The sequence below is a fragment of the Gymnoscopelus microlampas genome (genome assembly GCF_963454915.1).
Source record: "Gymnoscopelus microlampas genome assembly, chromosome: 20".
In the NCBI taxonomy this organism is placed as follows: domain Eukaryota; kingdom Metazoa; phylum Chordata; class Actinopteri; order Myctophiformes; family Myctophidae; genus Gymnoscopelus; species Gymnoscopelus microlampas.
Window position 1 is genome coordinate 16616029 of NC_139957.1, and position 24862 is coordinate 16640890.

The 24862-nt window shown below is 41.6% G+C and overlaps 2 protein-coding genes across 2 annotated transcripts; one reads left to right on the top strand and one right to left on the bottom strand.

Annotated features, from left to right (window-relative positions):
* Positions 1 to 1192: 1192 nt before the first annotated feature.
* Positions 1193 to 10662, bottom strand: wdr32 (WD repeat domain 32). Its single transcript, XM_084045726.1, has 7 exons — positions 9890 to 10662; positions 9330 to 9443; positions 8378 to 8575; positions 6070 to 6272; positions 5077 to 5157; positions 4564 to 4709; positions 1193 to 3933 (listed from the first exon to the last, which is right to left on the bottom strand). Exons 1-7 carry the CDS (start codon positions 10417 to 10419, stop codon positions 3562 to 3564), a joined length of 1644 nt encoding a protein of 547 aa, XP_083901852.1. The 5' UTR covers positions 10420 to 10662; the 3' UTR covers positions 1193 to 3561.
* Positions 10663 to 11193: 531 nt separating this feature from the next.
* On the top strand, positions 11194 to 24494 carry hhipl2 (HHIP-like 2; the record flags this gene model as incomplete). Its single annotated transcript, XM_084044546.1, has 11 exons — positions 11194 to 11206; positions 13340 to 13644; positions 15758 to 16410; positions 17108 to 17251; positions 17726 to 18057; positions 18509 to 18635; positions 19086 to 19231; positions 19850 to 19931; positions 21027 to 21109; positions 22136 to 22401; positions 24459 to 24494. 11 exons carry the CDS (start codon positions 11194 to 11196, stop codon positions 24492 to 24494), a joined length of 2187 nt encoding a protein of 728 aa, XP_083900672.1.
* Positions 24495 to 24862: the final 368 nt, after the last annotated feature.

The following is a 24862-nucleotide window of genomic DNA, read 5'->3' on the forward strand; positions in this document are numbered from 1 at the left end:
GATACATCTATGCTCAGCTACGTTCCATAAGCCTCTATGCTGTGGTACATTTTGAAGCATCCTCCTCCCCACACTCTTAATCACACTTCCACACAGGAAATCGTTAAAATCTGCATTGATGCTCCAATCAAAAGTTTCTTAAAATGACTGCAACATGAATAGTGTTGAAGCCTACAGTACAGACTGTTGGTTGTTTTCTTGTTATACAGTGGGGAATGTGTTGAGCTCACTGAAACTTTGACTACCATCTAGTGGCTGTTTCCAAGCATTGCAAGGCTGTTGGCAATAGAAAAAGAAAATAGTCGGCAGTGCAAAAAGCCACTTTTATTTCAGTGATAACAAGTACCTTTTTAGTCATGTCATTGTTGGGATTACTTAGAGCCATTTAGGAAACAACATTATGAGCTTCAAACATGTCAAAACATTTCTTGTCCCACCCTCGAACTGTGAACAGAAGGTAACAGAGCGCTCCCAAATGATTAAACAATAGATAATGTTCAACCAACTACAGCTGAATGCAGGTTAAAACCATGACAGGGCTGCCAAAACAAAAAAGAACTAATTTGGTAACAAGTACCATGTTTATATTTGCTTTATGTAATATGGCGTTTTTCTCACAAATCAGCGAACAAAGAAAAAGAAAAGCAGCAACAGAAATGAGGTCAATGCAATAATTCAGTCAATAATTCAAATAGGCTAGAGGCTACAACTATCTTGCCAATGCTCCAGTATTTTCTTCCTTAAGTACGTTATAATTTTGTCCTCTTGTTAACTTGATTAATATGTTCATATATATTTTTTTAAATAGAAAAGGTTCCCAATTCTTAGATTTTTTTTTCTCTCTTTTTCGAAAATCTGTCTTTTGAATTGACTGTGAATTGAACTAATTTCTGGTTTGCAGAACATTGAGCATGTAACTGAGGTACCAGAGTGCAAAAGACTCCCCCCCCCCCCCCTCTTTCTTCCCTACACACAGGTTCAGTCAGGATGAAGCATTTTTTTGTGAGCTTAGAATTATAAGGAATCATCGGCAGTAATATACTAAGAAATAACCTATCTTCTCAGAGCTAGTATTTTCTTATCCAACACGTCTTAATTATATACAATAACTTTAGATTTAACAAGAATAATGCCACTTCTACTTTCAGGGCACAGGAACTTCCCTGGCTGAAAGTAGGGTGTATTATCTAGATGTTTTTGTCATATTGACCATTAAACATCCTATATAAACAAAGCTAATAACTTTTTTTTTACATTTCTATTAATCAAGCACTTGAACATTTTCAAAATCCAACTTCAGTTATCTATAAAATACCTTATTGCTGAGACAGCTTAAGCTTACAAACACTAAAACCCACCACCAATGCCTAATGAAACCTTACAGGTCGAAGCTCACATTTACTGCACAGCTACATCAGGTAAGGAGCAGCCATGCCCCAGACCCAACAATCTTAAGACATGTTTTGGCATCTGACAGCTCCAAGCAGAGCACCCCTCTCGCATAAATAAGAAATAAGAATAGGAGGATATTTATCAAGGCTGGTGTGCATAGTAGTATAGGCTCATGTTGCCTATCACTTGCTTATATAAACAAACAAAACTACTCTTAAATCACTAAGTATTTTAACTGTCATATAATAAGGTGTAATATCTGGGGGGGGGATTTGCCTGTTTTTTGGGACCACGCTATACACTACACGGGGGTCCCTTCCCCTAAAGCATTGGATGTGATTTTTTAAAGGGAACCATTCCTCGACTTAAGTAAAATAGCAAAAATGTTTGAACAGTGATTAGCGAAGCTAATGAGAAAAATGCTGCCAAATCTTTTTTCACCACTCTATACTACAATCTGAGTGCCTTGCCACCACAAACTGAATTGGCTAAGAGGGCTAATTTCTTGTTTTGTCAGGGAGATAGACCATAAAGAAGAAAATGCTGATGGGTAACATTCTCAGCAGCAACCAACATTTCAAAAATCTTCTCAAATACTTCCTAGAAACAATACCTTCCTGTGTGATTATAGCAACCATGCTCAAGTAATTCTCCAGGCACTGCTCCTCCACATTGCCCAAAATACTTTTGCATCTCTTTTATAAGAGTACGGGATTTCCCTTTCAGGGCCCTACATTTTAAAATGCACAAATAAGGTGAAAACAACATCCAAATAGCAACAACAGGAACTCTCGCAGACCACAGTGCGAGAGAGAACAACTCAATCCAACGTATAATCCGTGCTACATGTAGTTAGTGTAAAGAACATTCAAAAGAACTACAACAATAAAAAACATTTAAAAACCCACGAAAGACAAAGACAAAGAAAAGACAAGGACAATTAGAAAAAGAGGTGTAGAACAAAAGTTAATAGGTAGGTAGAAGAGGTCACCATCCATAACCACAGCGGGAAGGCGTCCAATGATGAGGTCCTTTGCTCAGGGGTCAAAGTTCAGATTGTATGAGCAGAAAAGCAGCACCTATGAAAAGGCATGACAACCGTGAACCGACGCAGCTGTGAACCGACACTTCTCGATGACATGATCCAAAATGGAGGATGCTGAAGAAGAGAAGACACAACGCTGCCCGGTTCTCAATTGTCGCATGAAGACTAATGACTGTACTTTTGTTATTAGTGTTGTTCTGACAAGAATGTAAAATATCAGCATCAACGTAATTTTTTTTCCTGGGCGTTAGTCTCATCAAGACTCAAGGTGAGTTTCTACAAATGTTAAAGAACACACAGCTCCAAACAATGATTGGATGAAAAACCAAAAGATGTTTGTGAGTGATGCCATGTTATTCCACCTTGACCTACGCAACAGGGACCAAACCAAGGCTATGTTATTTGATCTTGCGGCCCACATCATTTAAGTCCACAGCCATTCTTTGACTCTCCAAATCCCCCGTTTTTCACCATAGATTAAATCCTATTTAAAGTTTGGGATTTGAAAGGCTTAAATTTTCCATCCAAGGTTACAGTTTCACCACAAGGCCATAGCTGCAGTCAGTACATGTTGATTCTTCAGCCAGAATTCCTCATACTTCAGTCTTTTCTTCTTAAAGTTTAGGCTCTACAGGCTGATGGTGTAATGTAGTCCACAGCTGCAGTCACTATACCAGACCTGGGACCCAATAGTATTTGAATATATGGTTTGTTTTAAACTAGTTAGATGCCAAACGGGAGGGGGTTGCCACACGGCACAATACAGGAAATTGAGACCACCAAAATAAAACGTCTTTAACACATTAAGACCTGGAACGCATCTGTGTAATTTTTTGATTTGAGCTAAAAAGCATTATTTTTACACTTTGGATATTCAAAAATAGCAGAAATACGTTTTTCAGAATACTGTTGGCATTTGTATAATCGGCTTCAGGTCTTAAAGGGTTAAAGTCAATTTACTATTCTTTTTTTTTAAATGTATGTGGAAAAACAAAGCGGAAAGGGGCGGGGTCTAATTTAAATATTAACAGCTACTATTTATCCCAGGTCCATATGTTAGTCCACGTTTGTTCACCTAGGTGCAGCATAGGTACATGGGTCCATTTGTGGGACAGAAACAGATGTTAGAATTTGGGCTGGTAGAGTGCCACGCGGCCACTAAGGCAACCAGAGGCCAACTGGCAATGTGTTGGGGAGAACTTGGTGGTGAGCACCACGTCGCTGTGAGAGTAGATGGAGCGAACCTCCCTCAGAACGCTGGTCTGGACGGGCAGGCAGTCAGCCAGCTCGGCACAGTGCTCGTCAAAGGCCAGCAGGCGGACGCCGTAGGCGTAAGGCGAGCAGATGAGGCGGCCGTCGGGGCTGAAACACAACTCTTTGATGTAGCCTCGGCCCACGTTGGCCTCCTCGATATAGTGGGTGAGACGCAGGGAGCAGCGTGGGGAGACGGGCGGCCGCGTCGGCGCCCCCTCCTGGAACTCGTACACACAAGTCCACTGGAGGGAGGCAGAAGAAAGCAGGGATCATTGTTAGGGTTTAATTAGATTCCCTCTTCACCTGACTGGAAAGTCTCCAAAGCTGAATTTACATGAGCCAAGGCTCTTAGGAAAGCATCTCGCTGGCCTTTTGTCAGCGATTTCATATTAAAAGTAATGTGTAGGAGTTTCTCCAATTACAGTGAACTTGTTAGTCATTTGGACAGTGGAACACTAATGTTTTGGCTCTTTAAGTTACTGTTATTACTTTGGATGCGAAATAAAGTCTGTCAAATTATGACACAAAGTCTGTCAAATGGCACAAAGCCTGTCAAATAAAAGATTGCCAATTTTTTTAGGGAATCTTCAGCCATATTATTGGTTAGAGAAGTATGGTCCAACCATTTATGTGTGCCAAACATATTTTGGATAGACTATAGCACTGTAACTAGACCAGCTGTGCTTACCGGTCCCAGATCCCAGAAGATCATTGAGACCTCCAATGCAATTTTCCATCAAAGTTTATTTAGCAAGATTATGCAAACAAGTAATAAACAGTGCACTTTAAAACTGCTAATTTGAGGCAAAAGAAACTAGTTTTAAAAAGCCATGAGCTTTTATTTCTTTTTTGGGCTAGCTGTGTCCACTAACCTCCTGGTCATCCATGTTACTAGAACAACGGATTAGTGTAGCCCAGCCTTTAGGGTGGAGCTGGAGGGAGGTGATGCAGTTCCCTCTGTCCCTCTCTCCAGGAATTTCTGGGGTCAGCACCTCCAGGCTGTTCCTGGGAGACAGACCTGGGAGAGGGAAATTATACTTTTATTAACAACTAATGACAAATAGGTGTTTTAAAATGTGTCCCAAAATATAGCCCATGTCAGGAACTAACACACACACACACACACACACACACACACACACACACACACACACACACACACACACACACACACACACACACACACACACACACACACACACACACACACACACACACACACACACACACACACACACACACACACACTCCCAATTATACTGTATTGTATGGTGACCCAGTGCCCCAAAAACCTAGTTCTAAAACCTCATTCCTTTGCTGAGGTAAGCTGTAATTAACATTCTCCACGCAATTTTGACTAGACACTGAGTAGAACATTTAAATACCTTCTTTGTGAGGATGGATCTTGCTGGAGTCATTTCCCTGGCGGGAAGTTCCAGTAGACCTGGATGCTGATGTACCGCCATCTACACAGACCAAGAGGGACAAAATGGCTAAAACAAGCACGAGACCCTACAGATGTAATGACTTCTAAAGCTCATGCTTCTTTATCAGCAAAGTAATGAGAACAACACCAAACACATAAAAAACAAAAACCCTGGTGTCCCTTTGTTGGCCATTTGGTCATTATAGGTGAAACTTTTATAAGATCTTTGCAAAATGTGTGAACATTTGGGAAATGGTGGGGGTTAAAATGTGTTGTTTAAAGAATATATCTATTTGTTTTGTTAAGTGGTTAAAAGATACCCCTTGGAAAATTCAGAAACTTATCCTGCAATGATCCTACTCTATCATTATTTATATCTGCATCAGTGTCTTTGTCTGCAGAGGCCCTGCCTTCTGCCTGCATTTATTATGTTTGAAAGTTTCTGAAGATTTCTGGGGTCAACCTTTTGTGTGGCGGCAACTGTATTTGGTCACACCTGTAACAAATACCACTGCTTGCAACATAATGTGCAGCAACTGTTTCACAACAAACTAGCCAATTCAAATGCAACCGTCTCTCTGGGTCATGGGGTTCAAAACAGCCAAACCGGGGGAGCAAACAAATATGGTGAATATGGTGCACACAGCACTGAAAACACTAAACCGATGCGGTTAAGGGCAATGCTATATTGAGATGTTTTCTGCTGGACGTTATGACAAGTGGTATAATACTACTCCTTATACCTTTAAAACCCTGCAGAATCAGATGTGACTGGGATCAAATTTACACATCAGAATTTAATGAGTGATAAACTAATGACTTTATAACTTTATGCAACACAAACTACATCTTTAAAACGTCTTTAAAGTGTTAACATTAATTTATTTATGGCAGTTGATAACATTCAAAATATAAATAAATAATAATAATTAAAAGGAGACTTTTGTCTTACCCGAGCTAAGGGGCGTGCGTCGTGCTCGGAGCATGCGGTAGCTGCCCACCTCCAGGGACTGGGTGAGGTCCAGGTCGTGGAGGATGAGTAGGTACCCTGAGGAGGTGGAGATGAGCATCTTTGAACAGTCGGGCGTCAGACGCATCCTCATAAGGTAGCGAGTATGGAAAAACTTCTTGTGCGGGCACCCTTCCTCTGTGAACCTGTGGGCAGAGGATTAGATTGGTGAAGAACACAGTGTGGCATGAAAAACACAGTGCACAATCACATGCAAGAGTGTTCTCCCACAGGAACATCACGGGATGTATTATACCAGGCTTATAGAATATAACCTGTCTGCGGGTTAAATCTTGGAAGGATATCCACAATAATGATGGGTAAATGTTTGTACCAAAAACATCATGTTACATGTTACAACATACATTGTCAGGTGTGTGGCCCGCAGGATCTAAACATTGTTGGGAAACGGTCTAGTCTGAGACCTGCAAAACTCCCACTTCAAAAGTGTTCACCCTTTGGAGGGCGTTGTGATGCTTACTTTAGTTTGGACTGCACATCACTTGACATCACAGCTTGCCGCTAACTTGTGACTTACAGTACCGTTGTTCTGCTGCTAGCTACTGTTAATTCAATCCATTATGTGGCGACATTTACAAGAAGTAAGCCAACCTTTAAAATTAAAACCAACAACAAAAAGGAGGACGAAGCACATAAAGTGAGAGAAATGGAGGTTTGGAATGTATTCAACACAACACCTTATGATCTCAATGAAATGATTTAGAGAAACTAATGTACACAAAAGGGCCACAAAAGGGTTGGCTGATAAGAAATATGCTTTTCATTTACCAGTCTCCATGGCAGATGATTCCAAAAGTACATTTGGACACTCAATATACCTCATTCTAAAGATGCAAAACATTTTGTTTCCCTCTAACATAAGTCCAGCAGGACAGAAATCTGAAAAACAAATCTTCTATTGTGCTGGTAAACACCAAGCTATACACATTTATTCTGGTTCAATTATTTACCAAAGTCCTTCAAGTTCAGATCTACAGTGGTGGTGTGCAGGGTAGACCCAATGTTCACGTACATTTACATTTTTAAGGTGCTATAGAGTAGACATACTACTATGATGATACACATTCTAATATTCAAGTCATAGTGTGTAACTTTTTCGATTAAGCAGAAGTTATCCTATCGTTTCCTATACTTAAAATTGTCTTGTGAGTGAATGTTGGGTAGACTCCCTGGCCTGCAGCATTCCTTTTTGAGTGCTACTTCCATATACCGTAGTCTAGACAAATGCTGTACGGTGCTACGAGGTGTCACCAAAGAGACTACTAAAATGCATTCTACACAATAACACTTTAAGCAAATACAGACAAACATTGACAACACTATGAAAGTGGTTAAGTCTGTGGGTGGTGCTAAGGTGGTGGAGGAGGTGCTAAGGTGAGAACCAGGTATACTTAATGAACTGGAGGCGTGTCCACATTTTAACAATTTCTGTACACTTTTTTGAAAAAAATCTTCCTTCTAGTATAACCATAATACCTGATGATTATGTTTTGGGGAGGGGGGGGATCACTGAAAATCACGGCACCCCGTCTTTAAAAAAACAGTTTTTGGAAAAAAATCTAAACATTTTTTTACAAGATATTTCACTCGGTGCCTCGCTATGAGCTTGTATATCTGCTATTTTTGAATAGCCAAAGAAATCTAAAGGTACACACTGATGCGTTCCAGGTCTTAATGGGTTAATAAATATTTAGAGCTTGTGACTAAATAACTACATTGGATCGATTTTCTACACAGATCAATTTTTTTCCATTTCCTGAAAAGTAATTGTGTTGGACATACAAGTTTTCCACCGGAGAGCAGCGATAAAAATAATAGATAGAATTAAACAGTAGAAATAAAAGAACAGTCATATAAAACAGTGCTAGGGTGCAGACCAGTTAATATTTTTGTCCCACATCAGACACGAAAATACGGCAAGTGGGTATTCAGAGTTATTGATTGAGCCGTTATCTGTGACATGGAACGATTAGAGGAGTGGCGTTAATGTTTAACGGTGAATTCTCTCTGTTGTCACATTGAGAAAGAAGTCTGTCTCTATGTGGATCATACTAAACAAACAGAGTGGTGTCACCCAGAAGCTCAAGGAATTGAACCAAGATGAGACAGAGACTCCCTCACCACCACAAACAGCCCCCTTGGATAAATGCAGGAATTAAACCCACACATAATACCAAATACATACCACACACACACACACACACACACACACACACGCACACGCACCCACCTGTTGGTATCCCAGGTGATAACATTTCCATCAAAGCCGGAGGTGACCAGGAGACGTGTGTTGGTGTCATACTCTATGTTCTTCACCCAGCTGGCGTGGCCGTGCAGCGAGCAAACCTTTGAGTTGAGCTTGCGCAGATCCCATAATGCAATTGTGGTGTCATCCGAACAGGTGGCAAACAGACGATTGTCCAAAAACCTAGAGTGGAAAAAGTAAGACAAGATCACATTTAAAACTTACACTGCCGTTCAGCAGAACTTACAACTTACAGCTTTTAGGCAGTTTTTGCTTTATGTAGACTGATAAGTGTAGAGTCAGGTGAAGCTGAGAGCAGAGAGGAGGAGGAGGGATAGGCAACACAGGTCTCCAGTCAGAACTGAAACACGGGGATGTTGCTATTACACTAGGGGTGCAACAGTTAATCAAACCAAGCGATTTATTATAAACAATTATAAATAATCAATTTTACTAACTAAAAATGTATAGATTTGTGGGAAATGTAAATGTCACTCACAATGCGTCTGCACACATTGCAAGCTTGTAAATCTGCTATTTTCACACAGAAAAAATGTCAAAATGTTTTTTTGCATCGATTCATTGATATATAAAAATACAAAATAAACCAAATTAAATCATTCCGGGCCCCTCGCCCAGAATATAGTCTGTGTGAAGTTTGTGGAAAAGTGGAGATATTTTACTAAACACACGTTTTCTGCCAGAACTTTCAAATGGATATGAAACTAGAGGGCAATATCTGACTCCAAGTCTTAGGGATTAATTATTGGGTGAGTACACACGCTGCACAGAGTACTTTTATGCCACGGAGATCAGTCTGCTAACCGGACGCGGATAGGACCGATCTATGGCTGTGTATTTGGAATACATGAAATGTATGTAAGATCACAGACATTCTAGGGCTAAAGGTACATCTAAAGATTACAGATATTCTTACCTGATGTTGTTGACACAGTCCTCATGTGCTTCCACCAGAGTTTTGATGTGTTTGGAGGAGATGGGATCGAACAGGAGAACCTCAGTCTGTTCACAGGCCACTGTCAGCACAGACCTGAGGAGGACAATCACACAGCGGTCAAACAATGACGATGTTACAGTGGATAAACTAAGCTTCAACGAGTCACACACCAAAACACAAGGCATTGAATGCTCATCATAACTCCCTGCTGTGTACACTAATGTTATTTAATCCAGGTCATGTTGGAATTGGCCACAGAGAGGGTTTACTTTTATTTTGAGTCAGATGGATCCTGCATTTGACACCTGTGACCTGTTCAGCTCATGTGCAAATGCAATTCTTCAGACAGACAGGTCTGTAACAAGAGTGTCACATATGTCTACAAATGAGTCTTGTTGCCCTTGGCTTGGTTAGAAGAACATCTTGTCTAAAGTTATTGACTTCCCCTGTCTAATTGTCGTTCAACAATTAGATTTCACTCCCATAGATGTAAATGTCAAAATCCTAAATGTAATGCATGCATTATATCTCACTATTACCCGTCTGGAGAATATTCCAAGTTGAACACGGCCCCGTGGGTCTGAGTGCTCAGGTTGACGGAGTCCGCCGCGGGATTCATCGAGCAGTACAAGTTCGTCATTGTCCTGTAGTTATCCCGAGCGGGGTCAACAAAAAGACCCCTTCTAATAGTCCTGCTCTGCACCCAGGAAAACAGACTGCTCCTGCTGCCGTGCACCGTGCCGCTGGCACCGGGGGGGCACGCCGCCTTGGAGGACGCCGCCGGGCAGCGGACATCTTTCTCGGCGGCGGTGGGTCCGTCTTCACGCTCCTCGTCGCCGCTGCTCTCCGGCGCAGTAGCAGCAGTAGACGGAGGAAGAAGAGGAGGAGGCGGAGGGGGGTTCCTCCCTGGACCGTCACCGTCTTCGTCCTCCGAGTCGTCTATGTCGGGGTCCTCCTCCTCCTCGCCTTCTTTGTCAGAGACCCCGCGGCTGTTCGGAGGCCTGTCCTGGTCCTGCTGCTGCGACTCGTCTGCGTCCTCCTCGCTGTCGCTTCGGTGCCCCGAGCTCATTGTCGCTCCCGACGCTCCGTCAGGGTCCGCGGACCCGTCTGTCTGCTGCGCTACCGCTGCAGCGTCGCCTCCTCCGTGACAACAACAGCGACGAGTGCAACCAACAGTTAACGTCGGCTATCTTCCGAACATGTGACAAACTCTCACTTACCGAGCTTTTTAACACGCCATGGCTATCAGCGTTACGTTTTAGCCGAATTGTATTGTGTTGTCAGACTTGCTAGCAGCACCGCCTCAGCATAAACAAATGCATTGCAAAATAAGTGACGAATTTCCGTTTCCTTTGCTACTTGGGGGGGGGGGGGGGGGGGGGGGGGGCATTCGCTGATTGGATGCCGCCACCTAGTGGGGATTTACGGTACTGATAGAGTTACAATTATCGCAGAACACTGTTAAAAAACGCATTAGATGACATTATATTAAATAATATTTTCTATTCAAGCAAAACGGCCAATTGTTTGCGTTTGAGTGTCTGTAAGATGGTTGTTTAACGTGTGCCGCATGCATTGCTATGGCCACGTTTGCGCCTCCCTCTTCTTACAAATATATAGTTATGGGTTTATTTAAATGTATAAATGTTAACAAAATATTTTCGTGATAAATACTTACAAAATATTTTCAAATAACTTACATGAACATTATAATCCCCCTAGCCCCTTCTTTATAGCCTGGTTCCATACCATAGACCCCGCCCACTCTCTGAGTGGACTGCCTCTTGGTCTGGTGTTGTAATTGTGAACCTAGGATTTCTCCGGTACAAAATGTACCGGAGAAATGAGAGTCGGAGGTGGGGGTGGGGATCCCTTAGGATTGGTTTAGGGAAATACTTGTCCCCTCCCCCTTGTAATCGCCTACACTGGAGCCAATGTCAGACTGAAGCTCCACACAGCTTCAGTCTGATAATCAGGCTACCTTCTTTAGTGATGTTGTGCCCTGTAATCAATCACAAACTTGGCATTGGATCAGAATGATGACACTAGCCGTTGACAGCAGCCTAGTAGTCAGTCTATATTCAAATCAGGAAAAGACATGCTGTGACAGTGAGGTGTTGAGCAGAAAACATCTCTGCGGTTACAAAAATGTCAAACACAATTATAGTTATTGTGGTATCAGTTCGCATTCCTTTATACATTGCCCCAGACAGTAGGTGTGTGTGTGTGTGTGTGTGTGTGTGTGTGTGTGTGTGTGTGTGTGTGTGTGTGTGTGTGTGTGTGTGTGTGTGTGCATGCGTGCGCGCGCGTGCGTGTGTGTGTGTGTGTGTGTGTGTGTGTGTGTGTGCGCGCGTGCGTGTGTGTGATTAGCTTATCCTCAGTAAAACAAATACACGAATACAAGAACCACTGGGGGCGACGCGACCGGTCCGCGTAAAAAATGGGGGTGAGCGTGTTTTTGAGTGAGTCTTCCAGTTACTACACGGGAATAAACCTACACCCCCCCCCCCCCCTGTTATAGCCAATATCATCAATAAAAAATATTAAACAAAACAAAAATGATAGGGGGAAAGCACACACATCTGCATAAACAAGAAAAATTAAGTATCTCAAGGATTTCTACAACAGACCGAGTCATCTTGTCATAGGTAGCCTATGGAATCATAAAACATCTCCCACATTAGCATACTTTTCATAACTTTGGGATCCTTTGAGTGCATATAGGATATTTAACCGTGTTGCGGTAGGCAGGTTTTGTGGCTCAGTCAATTTCATCATGGCATAGAGAAAAAAACGTCAACAATCAACAGATAATCAAAGTCCCATCATACTATCATTATACTATCATACTATCATACTATCATACTATAATTCTAGTAACCTCTGTAGTGGTGGTGAGTACGTGAGTGAAGATACCCGGTTCTCCTCACTGGCTGGACCAATTGCTCTGATTTTGCACACAGCCATTGACCATTACCATCTGAACGCAACTGTGAAGCCCGTTTTTCAATTTCATCAAATCTCAGCTTCTTATTAGCGTTTTTGTGTCAAACACTGTCGCCATGGTTACGGGGCTGCCCAGCTATGGGACGAACTGCCTCCCGGGTTGCCAGATCATGTGCGCATATCCCCCCACGGATGCGCTGCGCCGACCGGGTATGGTCTAGTTAACATAACTTTCATAAGATTAAATAACCTTTCTGGCAGAAGCCTATGACTGTCCTCATGATGACATAGGTGGCTGTATGCTACGAAAATTATATAATTGCAACAGGCACGCACGCACGCACGCACAAACTCTCTCTCTCTCTCTCTCTCTCTCTCTCTCTCTCACACACACACACACACACACACGCACGCACGCGCGCACGCACGCGCGCACGCGCACACGCACACGCACACGCCTCAGCTCTTTCTGAAGCAGACGGCAAAGTTGTCAAGCAGGGTTGCCATGTTGCCATATTATAAGCGACTCCGGGCTTCCTTTTCTGTAAAGTTGCTTGTAAATATTGGTAGCCTAGTTGTTCGTTTCTAAAGTGTAGTTGCTTATTTTGGGCTTTCTTCCGAAATGTTGTTTATAATTTATAAACCAGTGGTTCTCAAACATTTTCATGTCAAGGACCCTCCCAAATTAATATCTATTATTTGTCCACGGAGCACGGACCGCCCCCCCCCCCTCAATCTAAAAATATTTTGGGACCCATGTACCAGATAAAATGTACTGCAGTATAAAATGTTTCCAAAAGAAAAATTCTAAATGTTTCACTTTTTTCCTAAGATTTTCTTTTGAAAATAGCAGACAAGCTCACAACGCGCGTTGTAGATTGCCTATTTTCAAACAGCCAATCATCTAAAAAGTGCTCATGTGAACTAAGTTGCTTCTTTAATGCTTGTTTTCATAGACCTGGTTGCTTATTTCTCTCGCAATATCTGGCAACGCTGCAAAGATGTCCATACGGGATGCGGCTCTCCTGTGCGTTATTACGCAGGGAAGCTCAGAGATCAGCCAGACATACACCGCACCTCTCCCCAGCAGATCATCATCATGCTTCTGGTCCTCATTCTGCTCATCCCACTTCAACAGGTACAGCCTCATCCCCAGTGTCTGGACTTTGCACCACCTTTCAAACCTCATTGGCACCTGGAGTTTTGCAGGCAGTATGAAGAGTTTGGCTGCTGCGACCAGAAAACGGACAATACAATTGCCGAGAGGTATTGGGACATTATTGACTTCTTGGAGGATGTCCCCGAATATGAGCTCTGCGGTGACATGTTGAAAGAAATCTTGTGCCAGGTAAAAAAATAAATAATAATAATAATAATATGTTACACTTATAGCGCTTTAAGTCGCTTAAATTCATCAATTCATCATCAAGCATCAAGGATAGAGAAAGCAGGCTAAATAATGAAATTCACATGACATAACTCATGACTTTGACTGATTTCAATTCAATTGTTTCTGCAAGAAAGTTTTATTTTATTTTATTTGTTAAAACAGCTTACCTTTATTTTGGTCACATTCCCCTGATAATAATATACAGTGCTGTCAGTGCATGTTTTATTCGCACGTCCAGATGTGTCAGAAGGCACAGTATATGACACTGGCCAGGGCCATCTCCTCACATGGCTTAGCATGAGTTTTTATGAATTTATGGATTTGTGTATTTTAATTGTGGCATATTGATTGATTGATTGGATACTGTATTAACAGTTTTCAAAAAGTACAGAGGTACAGCTATACAATAATGCTAAAAGGATAACACTAAAAGCCCTGAGGGCTCATTTCCATTGTGGTCCTGTGTATTCAATTTATCAAGCATCTAGCATATAGAGAAAGCAGGCTAAATATTGAAATTCACATGACATAACTCATGACTTTAAGGTTTTTATTTTATCTTCTTTGTTAAAACAGCTTTATACTGAGCAAAAGCACAGCCGCAGGGTTAAAGTATACAAGAATTCTCTCAACACCCCCCAAGGAGTCAGCCTCCAGTGCTGATGGGAACTGCACTGGCCCCATGTTTTCAAACAAAAAGGGCCTGTAGTACTGTAGAGAAATACAAATAGGTAACATCTACAGTATATGGTACACTATTGATACAAATTACTTTTTTTTGTAAAGCAGGAGTCAATACTTTTCAGGCTCTATTGAGAAACCTTAAGTATAAGTTTACCTCTAGACCAGCAATTCTCAACCTGTGGGCCCGAGCCCACTGGTGGGCATTGAGGATATTGTAAGTGGCCCCCAAATAATTGGCAAAAGACTAAGATTGTAAAGATGATATAATATTAATATAAAAAAAGCAATGGTATTTCTTCTTTAAACCTTGAACCATTAGTTTTTATTATCATATCATTATACTACGTTAAGATTCATTGATAAATGATCAATCGAGTGACCAATCATTAAAATAAACATGCTCAAAAATGCACACAGATTTATCTTACCGCCCGCCTGCCCACTTAACACAGCTGCCGTGTTGACTTTTCAAAAATAGCAGATCAACAAACTCACAACACATTGTGAGTATTTCTACATTGTGGTAATGCTACTTTTACTAAAGAAAGAATTGGAGTACTTCTTCCAGCACTGCCAGAACATCATTATGGTGCTGCTATCAAACACAGTGTTTTAGTGCTGTGTGATAGCAGTCTCCCTGTGGCCATTAGCTGAATGTTTTCCTTTTGTTTTGGCTTTGTTTGTGTTTGTGTTTTTCTTTATTTTTTTATTGTGCGAGTCCGTAACAAAGTTGACGATGATGATGAAACACAACATTTATAGTGAGCTGAGATCATATAGTTACTAATAGACACCAACATCTGTTCATGCATCTTGAAAAATGTAATAGTGTTTGCAGTAGTGGAACGAGATACTGAAGTTACCATTTCAAAGTAAACTGGAACAAATAACAGTTTTGGAGGCTATGTAAATCAAAGGGAACTGAGCGTAATTTGATTATTTTGCTGAACTTGAGTAATCTACACGTCGGATTGCATTTACTGATTACAATTCCAGACAGGTAATCTTAATCTGTGACCTGTAACAGATTACATTCAGGGATCCTTCTCATCTGTAGTCACAAGGCACACAGGGAGATTTATATATATTTTTTCTGTTTTGGTTTTTTCACATTCCCCTAACTTGGACTACCTGTCATATATCACCCCTGATTCTTTTGATAAAAATGATAAAAAATGATAAAAACTGAAGTCAAGACTAACATGGTACCTTTCCATTAGCTTGAACTTTTGTTGACTTTGACCTGTTTTACTTGGACACAGCCTTAATAACAGGATGACAGCAAACTGTACTGACACCTATAAACGGAAATACAACTAATGTGTTCTTAAAATCACAGCCCCAAGCTGGTGTTTTAACCGTCTGACTATGTCCTCCTCCCACTTAGGAGTGCTCTCCTTATGCAGCTCATCTCTATGATGCTGAAGACCCCTACACCCCTGTCAGAGAAATACCCGGGCTGTGCTTTGCGTTCTGCTCAGACTTCCATGGTAAATGTGGCTACGTGATTAAGTATCTGACTGAGAACAAACGCCTGCGGGACACCAGCGAGCGGGATGCGGCGACCTTCTGCAGCATGGTTGACCTAGCTGACCAAGATTACTGCTACCCCAATGTCCTGAAGAACACACTCCTGAACACCAACCTGGGCAACGTGGTGGAAGACCCTAGGGGGTGTCTCCAACTTTGCCTGACCGAGGTCGCGAACAACCTCCGGAACCCTGTGCTCATGATCCACAGCCGCGACGACACGCACCGCATGTTTATCGCAGAGCAAGTGGGCTTCGTGTGGGTCTATCTGCGGGATGGCAGCCGCCTGGAGAAGCCATTTCTGGACATGAGCGGGGAGGTACTGACCACACCATGGTTTGGGGATGAGAGGGGCTTTCTGGGAATGGCCTTCCACCCGCAATACAGAGACAATGGGCGCTTTTTCATCTACTATTCCATTCTGGTCAACGGCAAGCTTGAGAAGATCCGTATCAGTCAGATGAGGGTCTCCGACTATGACATGAATATGGCTGATCCCTATTCAGAAAGGTAGTTTACATGCTGGGGGGATCCTCTCAATTCCCTGGCACAGGGTTGATGAGGGGTCTGCCCTGCACTCACTGCACTCACTCATTAAAGTGTTTTCTTACAAGCCTATAAAAGACTACTTCCTCACTCCACCCTAGGACCTAGGCTAGGTCCTAGTACTTCACACCACCAGTAACTTGCATGAGCATGTTTGACAATTTGCCACCGGATTTAAAATGAGTGACATGTGGCAAAGCTTGTGTTGAAAAGGTTTAAGCCAGATGACAGGTTTGCTTGGGGCCTGAAATACTGCAGAGGAACCCCTCAGAAGATTGAAAGCAGACATTGATGTCTCTATAATCTCGACCTTTGGATGAGTCAAGTTTCCTGTGTAGACTGTAGACACTAAACTCAACAGGGTGGTCTAGTGACATTACAATGGTGGACCTGAGTTGGTTTTCATACTACTCATCTAATCAGATATTACTTTGCACTTGTAAAACCAAGTGAATGCAGTTAAGTGTGAAATCTTAGTTACTGTGAATCTGGCATCAGCTAAATTACTACATTTTCCAAGAAAGACTCTGCATATGTTGTTCTTTTCTAGTGTTCTGGATAATATTTGTGAAAAAAAGATGACTTGGGTTCACTGGTTTGACAGTGACAGTATGTCTGTTTTAAAGTAATTCAATTGTTAATTATGTCCTCCTTCATTAAGGGTCATTCTAGAGATCGAAGAGCCAGCAGCAAACCACAATGGTGGTCAGATTCTCTTTGGCCTTGATGGATACTTGTACATCTTTACTGGAGATGGTGGCAAAGCAGGGGATCCGTTTGGGAAGTATGGTAATGCTCAAAACAAGTAAGGCACTAAGGAGTTAATGGATGAATGTCCATGTATTGAAATTTATGAAATTAATACAGTGAAATTCAGCTAAATGTAACTACAGAAACGTATTAAAATCCCCTATTTCCTTTCAAAACCAGTGTTTCAACAGAATTATACAGAATTCACAGAAATGCTTAACCCTGCAAGGCCCAGTGTGATCGCACGATCACATGTATGTTTTATAAAGAAATGAGTTTAAATCATTTTTCTTTTCTGTTATTTTTAAATTTTTTCACCTCTAAATCCTCATTGGGTCCTATTGTTTAGTCTTACAATGCCATTGGCCAGGATATTTGCATATAAATACCCCCCACAGAGCCAGGAATCATCACAACTTGAAAAGAATCTGGGCCTTGCAGGGTTAAGAATGTAATTAGCCTACTGAACATCCATAAATTCCTCGATTTCCTTTTAAAATCCTGGGCACTCCTTTTCACACCTACATAGGACTGCTCTGTTGGGGAAGGTCCTCCGCATCGATGTAGACGGAAGCGATGCTAATGGAAAGCACTACAGAATCCCCCTTGATAACCCTTTCATCGGGGAGCAGGATGCTCGGCCGGAGGTGTATGCATTCGGGGTCCGGAACATGTGGCGCTGCTCTGTGGATCGTGGAGACCCGGTCAGCCAGTATGGCAGGGGCAGGATATTCTGTGGCGATGTAGGCCAGAACCGCTATGAGGAGGTGGATATTATTGTGAAGGGTGGAAACTACGGATGGAGAGCCAAGGAGGGCTTTGAATGTTATGATCTCAAACTATGCCACAACTCCTCATTGAGTGAGTATTATGTTGGAGTATATTGCTACCTGGCAGAACTAGTGTCTCTTGATGTCTCCAAAATAATTGACACTTTCAGCACTTGTTTCTCTGCCAGGTTGTTGTTGTTTTTTCTTACCCTAATATTTGTTTAGAGTAGTGGTTCTCAAAGTGGGGTCTGGGGACCCCCAGGAGTCCTTGAGGGTGTTCCAGGGGGTCCCCAGCAAATGTATATAGCGTCAAAATCACTTAACCCTATACAATGGCTATTTCAAAACAGTTTGAAAACAATGTGAAAAAATTTAACAACGCAAATCTTCGGGGGTCCTTGCTTGGCACAAAATAGTAATAATAATTGTCAGATAGGGGTCCGCAGCGAAATACATATTCATTTGGAAGTCCTTGATATGAAAAAGTTTGAGAATCACTGGTCCCATGGGAAAACTCACTGCGTCTTTCTTCACCATAACAGATGACATCCTCCCTATATTTGCCTATAGCCATCATGTTGGGAAGTCTGTGACAGGAGGTTATGTGTACAGAGGATGTGAATCCCCAAATCTCAATGGCCTGTACGTGTTTGGAGACTTCATGAGTGGGTACGTTCAAAACACTTTATTTGCAGAGTACAATAAATCCCTCGGAATTTCAGCCGGAGTCAACAGTGCAGGTGACAAATAATGATACGTATGACACATGACAGCTTCCATTATCGCATGCTAACTTTCAAAGAATAGAAAGCCTGCAGTTTCTATTAGCTTGGATTCGATGATGTCACTGGTAGGCGGGTTTCTGAAGTGTCCACAGCCCTCCTCTGAGACATAGACCGACTAGACAAAAATTGTACCATTTTATTATGAGCATTAGTGAGGACCAATTATATGAGGATACATCGAAAATTAGTGAAGTAGTCTTTTAAGCCCTATTTATATATATTATACTATTTTTAGTATTACACTTTTACCCATGGGTCATCTAATAGCCTTTACCAAATACCCACTATAAATTAAATAAACTGTACTCTAACCAATTCACCCCTGTCCAACCAGTCGAATTATGGCTTTGCAAGAGGATAGGACCACAGGGACCTGGAAGGAGAGGAGCGTGTGCATGGGAAACACAAAGACATGCTCTTTTCCAGGACTGATCAACCACTACCACAAGTTTATCATCTCCTTTGCTGAAGATGAAGCAGGTAATTCAGTACAGTCATATCTTATAAAACCTGTCATCATAGATTATTGTCCGTAGCATTAATAATAATAAACTTGTTAATTTGTGAATTGTTGATTCTTGTGGAGTAAATAGGAAGTAGGAAGAAATGAAACCTGTAACAATGTGTTGATGGATGGTTTGGCTGTTGTTTTTACTTATAGAGGTTTGTTCCTCCTTAACACAGTGTTCTGAGTGTTTATCGTATTAGTCTATACTAAAGAGATTGGTGCTTATACTGAATAACGTGGCAGATTTGTGCCTGTCAGTTCTGTAGTCTAGAAGTAGCTGACACGTCTTTGAAGTCACTGGTGCATTCAAACATTATTTGGATTTAAGGATAAATGCTGTTGCACAGTATGATACGCCTGAGTGTGAGAATAAGTAAAACCATAATTGCACATTGGCCATTATTCTTTATACCATTTTATTCCTTTATTTATCTATATTATACATTCTATTCTTTACTTCTCTTAAATGTCCATATATAGCCTTACCCTTTATATAGCCTAATATTTGCCTTTGTGTATGAAATGTGCTATAGAAATGAACTTGAATTGTTTGATGAGTTGTGCACTTTCTGGTTGTTTTCTCTCCACAGGGGAACTGTATTTTCTTGCTACCTCGTACCCTAGTACCGTGTCTCCATTTGGGACAGTTTTCAAGTTTGTGGATCCATCCAGGTAGAGTGTTTGTCAATTCTAAAGCCATGTCTTGTGCATGCAGAAACTGTATTTGCAGTCAGCATGCTTGCCACTATAATAATCTGATAATAATTGTGTCAGTAAGTTTATTTTGATGTTGAATTCAATTCATGCCTCTCTGGATATGAGTTTTGCTAAATGCCTGAAATGCAGCTGTAATATAAAACTTTTATTAGTTGCTATGTAGTCAAATGCTGACCCTTTGTCAGTAAGAAATAACTTGAGTTCGGTGTCTTGATCTAAACAGACACATAGGCAGGTTTCCTTCACATATTGTTCCGATTCATTGTCTTTTCTTCTCTGGTTCCTATTAAATGATACTACTTCCCTATTGAATGACCTAAAGGCTGCAGTTTTACCTTAAGTGACTTCATTTTATTGACACGTTGTCCATAATACGACAGGGCTGACATAATCATTAGATGGCTCAGATGTCAGATGTCTCCCATTCTTTCCATTCACAATCTTGGACTCCTTCCTTGAGGACCTGAGCCACATCTACGGTTCTTACTACACTAGATAGCCACCAATGGCTGTGTCTTACTTTGAGCAAATAGATTTTTTTCTTTCAACAATACGGTGCATTTCAACAAATAAAAACACAATGCATGTACTGTAAGCCATGTATAATTTCTTTAGAAAGTTAGAAAATTCTGAACCTCATGCAGGAATCATAGGTTTTATGTGAGTAGCCATCTGGATATCAGGATTTCATTGTACTCTGCATTTTATTAAAGATTTCAAGTGGTTTACTTGCCCAGCACTGTCTTAATGTAGGCCTACTATTCAAGGCTACATAAAGCCTGATTTATACATAGTTGTATGACGGTGAGTAAATGAGGCATACAGCTAATTTATACTTTATTGACCCACTCTTTCAACAAGTTTAACATGGAGTCACTCCATGCGAACCTTCAATCCATGCAATCCATCAATCAATCCATTTTCTGTTAGCAGTAAAACTGGGACCAGGCAGGGACATGCTCACACCTGTTTCACAATACAGCACATAATGTAGACAGGCCATACAAACCAAAACCTTATCCCTCTGCTATTGTATCTATAAATGTACAGGAGAGCACCTCCAGGAAAATGCAAGCAAAAACCACTCCCTGTGAAAGTGAGAGGGAAAAAGGTTCCATTCATTCCCAGGGAAAGTAAGTTACCTGAGTTACCTTTGTGTTTTTATTGCCTTTTTTATATCCTTTATGCCAGCTCATTTCATAGGTGCACATACCAGACCTGGCTGATGATGGGGAAAAACACATTTTGAAATTACAGTTTACTGTGTTTAGATTTGCGTGATTTATTTTCCATGGCTGCCAGTGAGTTGTACCCAATGTGTAAGTAGATGAAAACTACCTTGTCTGTCCAGACTTACCATGCACTAGTGAATGAAGTGAAGGAATTAATGAACGTGTTTTGTGAGGTCACAGTGACCTTAACCTTTGACCTTTGACAATTGTTCCACATCCCTCAAGGTGTTCCTGGGGTTCATAAAATGGGACAGACATAAGGTCACTGTGACCTTGAACTTTAACAACCTACTTCTAATATCATTTCAACCTTGAGTCCAAGTGGACATTTGTGCCAAATGTAATATAATTCCCTCAAGGCGTTCCTGAGATAACCCTAACCCTAACCCTATGGACGGGCTTATGTACCTACTCTGTATGGACAGACCTACTGTATGGATGTACGGACGTATGGACATCCCAAAAACATAATGCCTCAAGCACAGCTGTCTGCCACCAGAGGCATAAAAAGTCTACATACTGTCCAGTGAGAGCATAGAATAGTTCTAAAAGGCAGAACACATTGGGCGGATGTAATCTGTTCTGGCAAGCAATTTCATTGTTTACTATTTTCCCTTAAGTAAACTTGTCCTCAGTGAAACATTTTTTTCACCCTGTATTTCATCCATCTATAAGCTGCCAATACGTATAACGGGACTGAGGTCATTACTGTACATAACAATTATAGAAGGCAGTGTCTGATTTAACATCAAACATATTTAAAATAGAACGACACAAAAGAGGAAAATATTCTAGGCATTCAGGCCCATTTTTGGAGCAAAAATAATCCTAGCTTATAAAATGCCACAAATGGCTTCTGGGTTAATTGAAGATGTGACAATGGGTACTTACTTACTTACTTACATACTATCATGTGTGCCATTTCAGTGACTTTACTGGACACAAATGAGAAACCCACGCGACCTCCCTTGAAAAAATTAAAGCTGGCTACCAAACCGCCAGCAACGAGCCAGACCAGCCCTACCTCAACCACTGCCAGCATGAGGATTGTGACCACTACAACAGCTGCTACCACATCCACAACCACTACTACTACCACTACAACCACCACTGCTGCTTTGAAGCCCAGATGGAAGTCAGCAGATAGGAAAGCATTGAAACAAAAGAAGTTGGAGAAACTGAGGAAAACAAAAGTGAGAAAAATAGCCAAAAGCCAAAAAAAGAAATTGCCAACAAAGAACAAACTGAAAAATGGCAAAAATCAAACTTCTACAGAGAATTTGGAAAACAAAAACAAACCCACCAACTTGAAAAATAATACACTCCAGACCAGGGCAGACATTTCATAGAGGCCATGTGGCCACCGTGCCCCGATCAGTTTGGCCATATGTCCCTAAAACCTTATAGACCCTTTAACAGACGACCGACGACGTCACACTGGTTGCAAGTGTCATACTGGTTGCAAATGAAACCCATTCTGTCAGGCCTCGCTAAGGCGCGCAGCACTAGCCAACACACATGAGGGGGTTGGGGCGCACCCCGAAACAACAGGTTGAGAATTGATTGCATGAAACAATCACCTGTGCATCCAGTCTCAATGTTGGTAAACAAATAATTGGTCTATATGCCCCCCACAGTGGCCTTGATGCCCCGCCCACACGGCACCAGTACCCCAGTCAGTCACTGGACCATAAGTCCAGTGACTCATCTGGACCATAAGTCCAGTGACTCATCAGTCCAGGCCTGAGAGTGATATTATAGAGAGTGATAGAGAGTGATAGAGAGTGATAAATATTGGTCATTTGTAAATACCAATAATTATTAAACAATTATTTTGTGAAATAAACAGCTTTATTTATTTATTTCACTGATAGTTATACTACTGTATGTATTCAAAATTAAGAGAGAGAGAGAGAGAGAGAGAGAGAGAGAGAGAGAGAGAGAGAGAGACAGACAGACAGACAGACAGACAGACAGACAGACAGACAGACAGACAGACAGACAGAGACAGGGAGATACCATAAAAACATTGGTCTATCCCTTAGGGGTATAGTGAATGATAGTGAAGGCTGCTGCTGTACAAAGAGCAATTATGTCGTTTGGCTTTTGCATTAAGGTGAGAAGCTTGCCATGGTCCTTACTGGTTTGCATTAAACCAGCATGCTGAATGGGTTCCTGTGTGATTCCTGGTTGAGATGTGTGGCATGATATGACAGCTAAGATCCTTGATACATGCTTGGGTTCTGGATTTAGAGCATATGCTTTTGATCTGGCTCATTGTGAAATAGTTTCATTGGGTCATGCCCCTGTCCCCATTGGCTTTGCAGCTTTACAGTCTTTCACTTGTCAGTGTTCAATTGCTTGAATTCAGCTGGAACAGATGTCCTTCAATGTTGCAAGTGAACATGTCATTTCCAACGTGTGATGATGTATTAAGTAAGGCGACGTCAGCCACTTAGTATGCGTTTGAAAAAATATTTTGACGCAGACTTGACAAGACATACAGTACAAATTTAAAATAATGATACAAAAATGAGCTTGTAAACATGAAAAGAAAACCTGGAAAAAAAGCTTAATGCACACACACAAAACTGTGGGGCTTCCCAAGATCTTAATTCCCTGCAGGGAATGTTGCCTATGTCCCCTATGTAGCCCGTAAACTGACGTTTCGACAACCGTCTTACTCAGAGTCAAGGCTTGACTTGTTGAAACGTCAGTCTCCTCTGTAATGCTGTAAAACGTGCAGACCTAATGCTCCAGTACTTTATCTGGGTAGTCTTTTTTTAAGTGCGTGTGTCTCCCTCTCTGTTTCTTTGTCTGATCAAACAGTTGATAGTTCTGTGATATCCGATTAATAATGTACTGTCCTCCACAGAGAAAATGTATTTTCACGGCCTGTACACAATTACACTGAAAACAGGAAACACTTACAAAAGGAACTAGAAAATGTGCTCCTCGGAGCACAGGTCTCCGCCAGTAGTAAAAAGGGAAAATTAAAAAAAATAGTGTTGGGCATGTGCTGGCCTGCCCATTGACCATCAGGTCTAGAGAGTTCATGGGAGCCCTAGTGTGGCAGTTAGCAGGTACTCAAGTCCTCCTGAGGTGTCACCAAGCCCACACAGGGCAAATGGAGGCGGGTTAACACAAAGTAAAAAGGGAGTTTTCAAACTTCTTTTAATTTTTGTTGTCATCATCATGATCATCATCATCGTGTTTTGTTTTGCTTGCGTTTTCGTGATGCTCTTTTTAGAAGGAGTCCATGGCCTTGAACTCGCTGAGAGCCTGAACGGGGGAGATATGTTTCTTCTGGGAGCCTCGTCTGACACGTGTCTGACACTCCTCCGGTTCCTGATTAATCCTGTCTTACCTCACTTCGAAAGACATAAATAGTCTTTCGAAGTGACACACCTATTTATAGGCCTTTATTTCATCATGCGTCTCGCTAGCCAATCAAAGCACACCCTTTCAACATATTGTCACGTGTCACGTGAAGCTTGACCAATGTTAGCTTGGTGGACACACGGAAGGACGAGAACGAAAACATAGTCTGGCGGAGACAAAGAGTGAAGCATGGGTTCAATAATGCTAAGTACAGTACATACAGTACTGTACATACAGAAGGAGTAGAGGTGGGGTTCGACTGAAAGGGCCCCG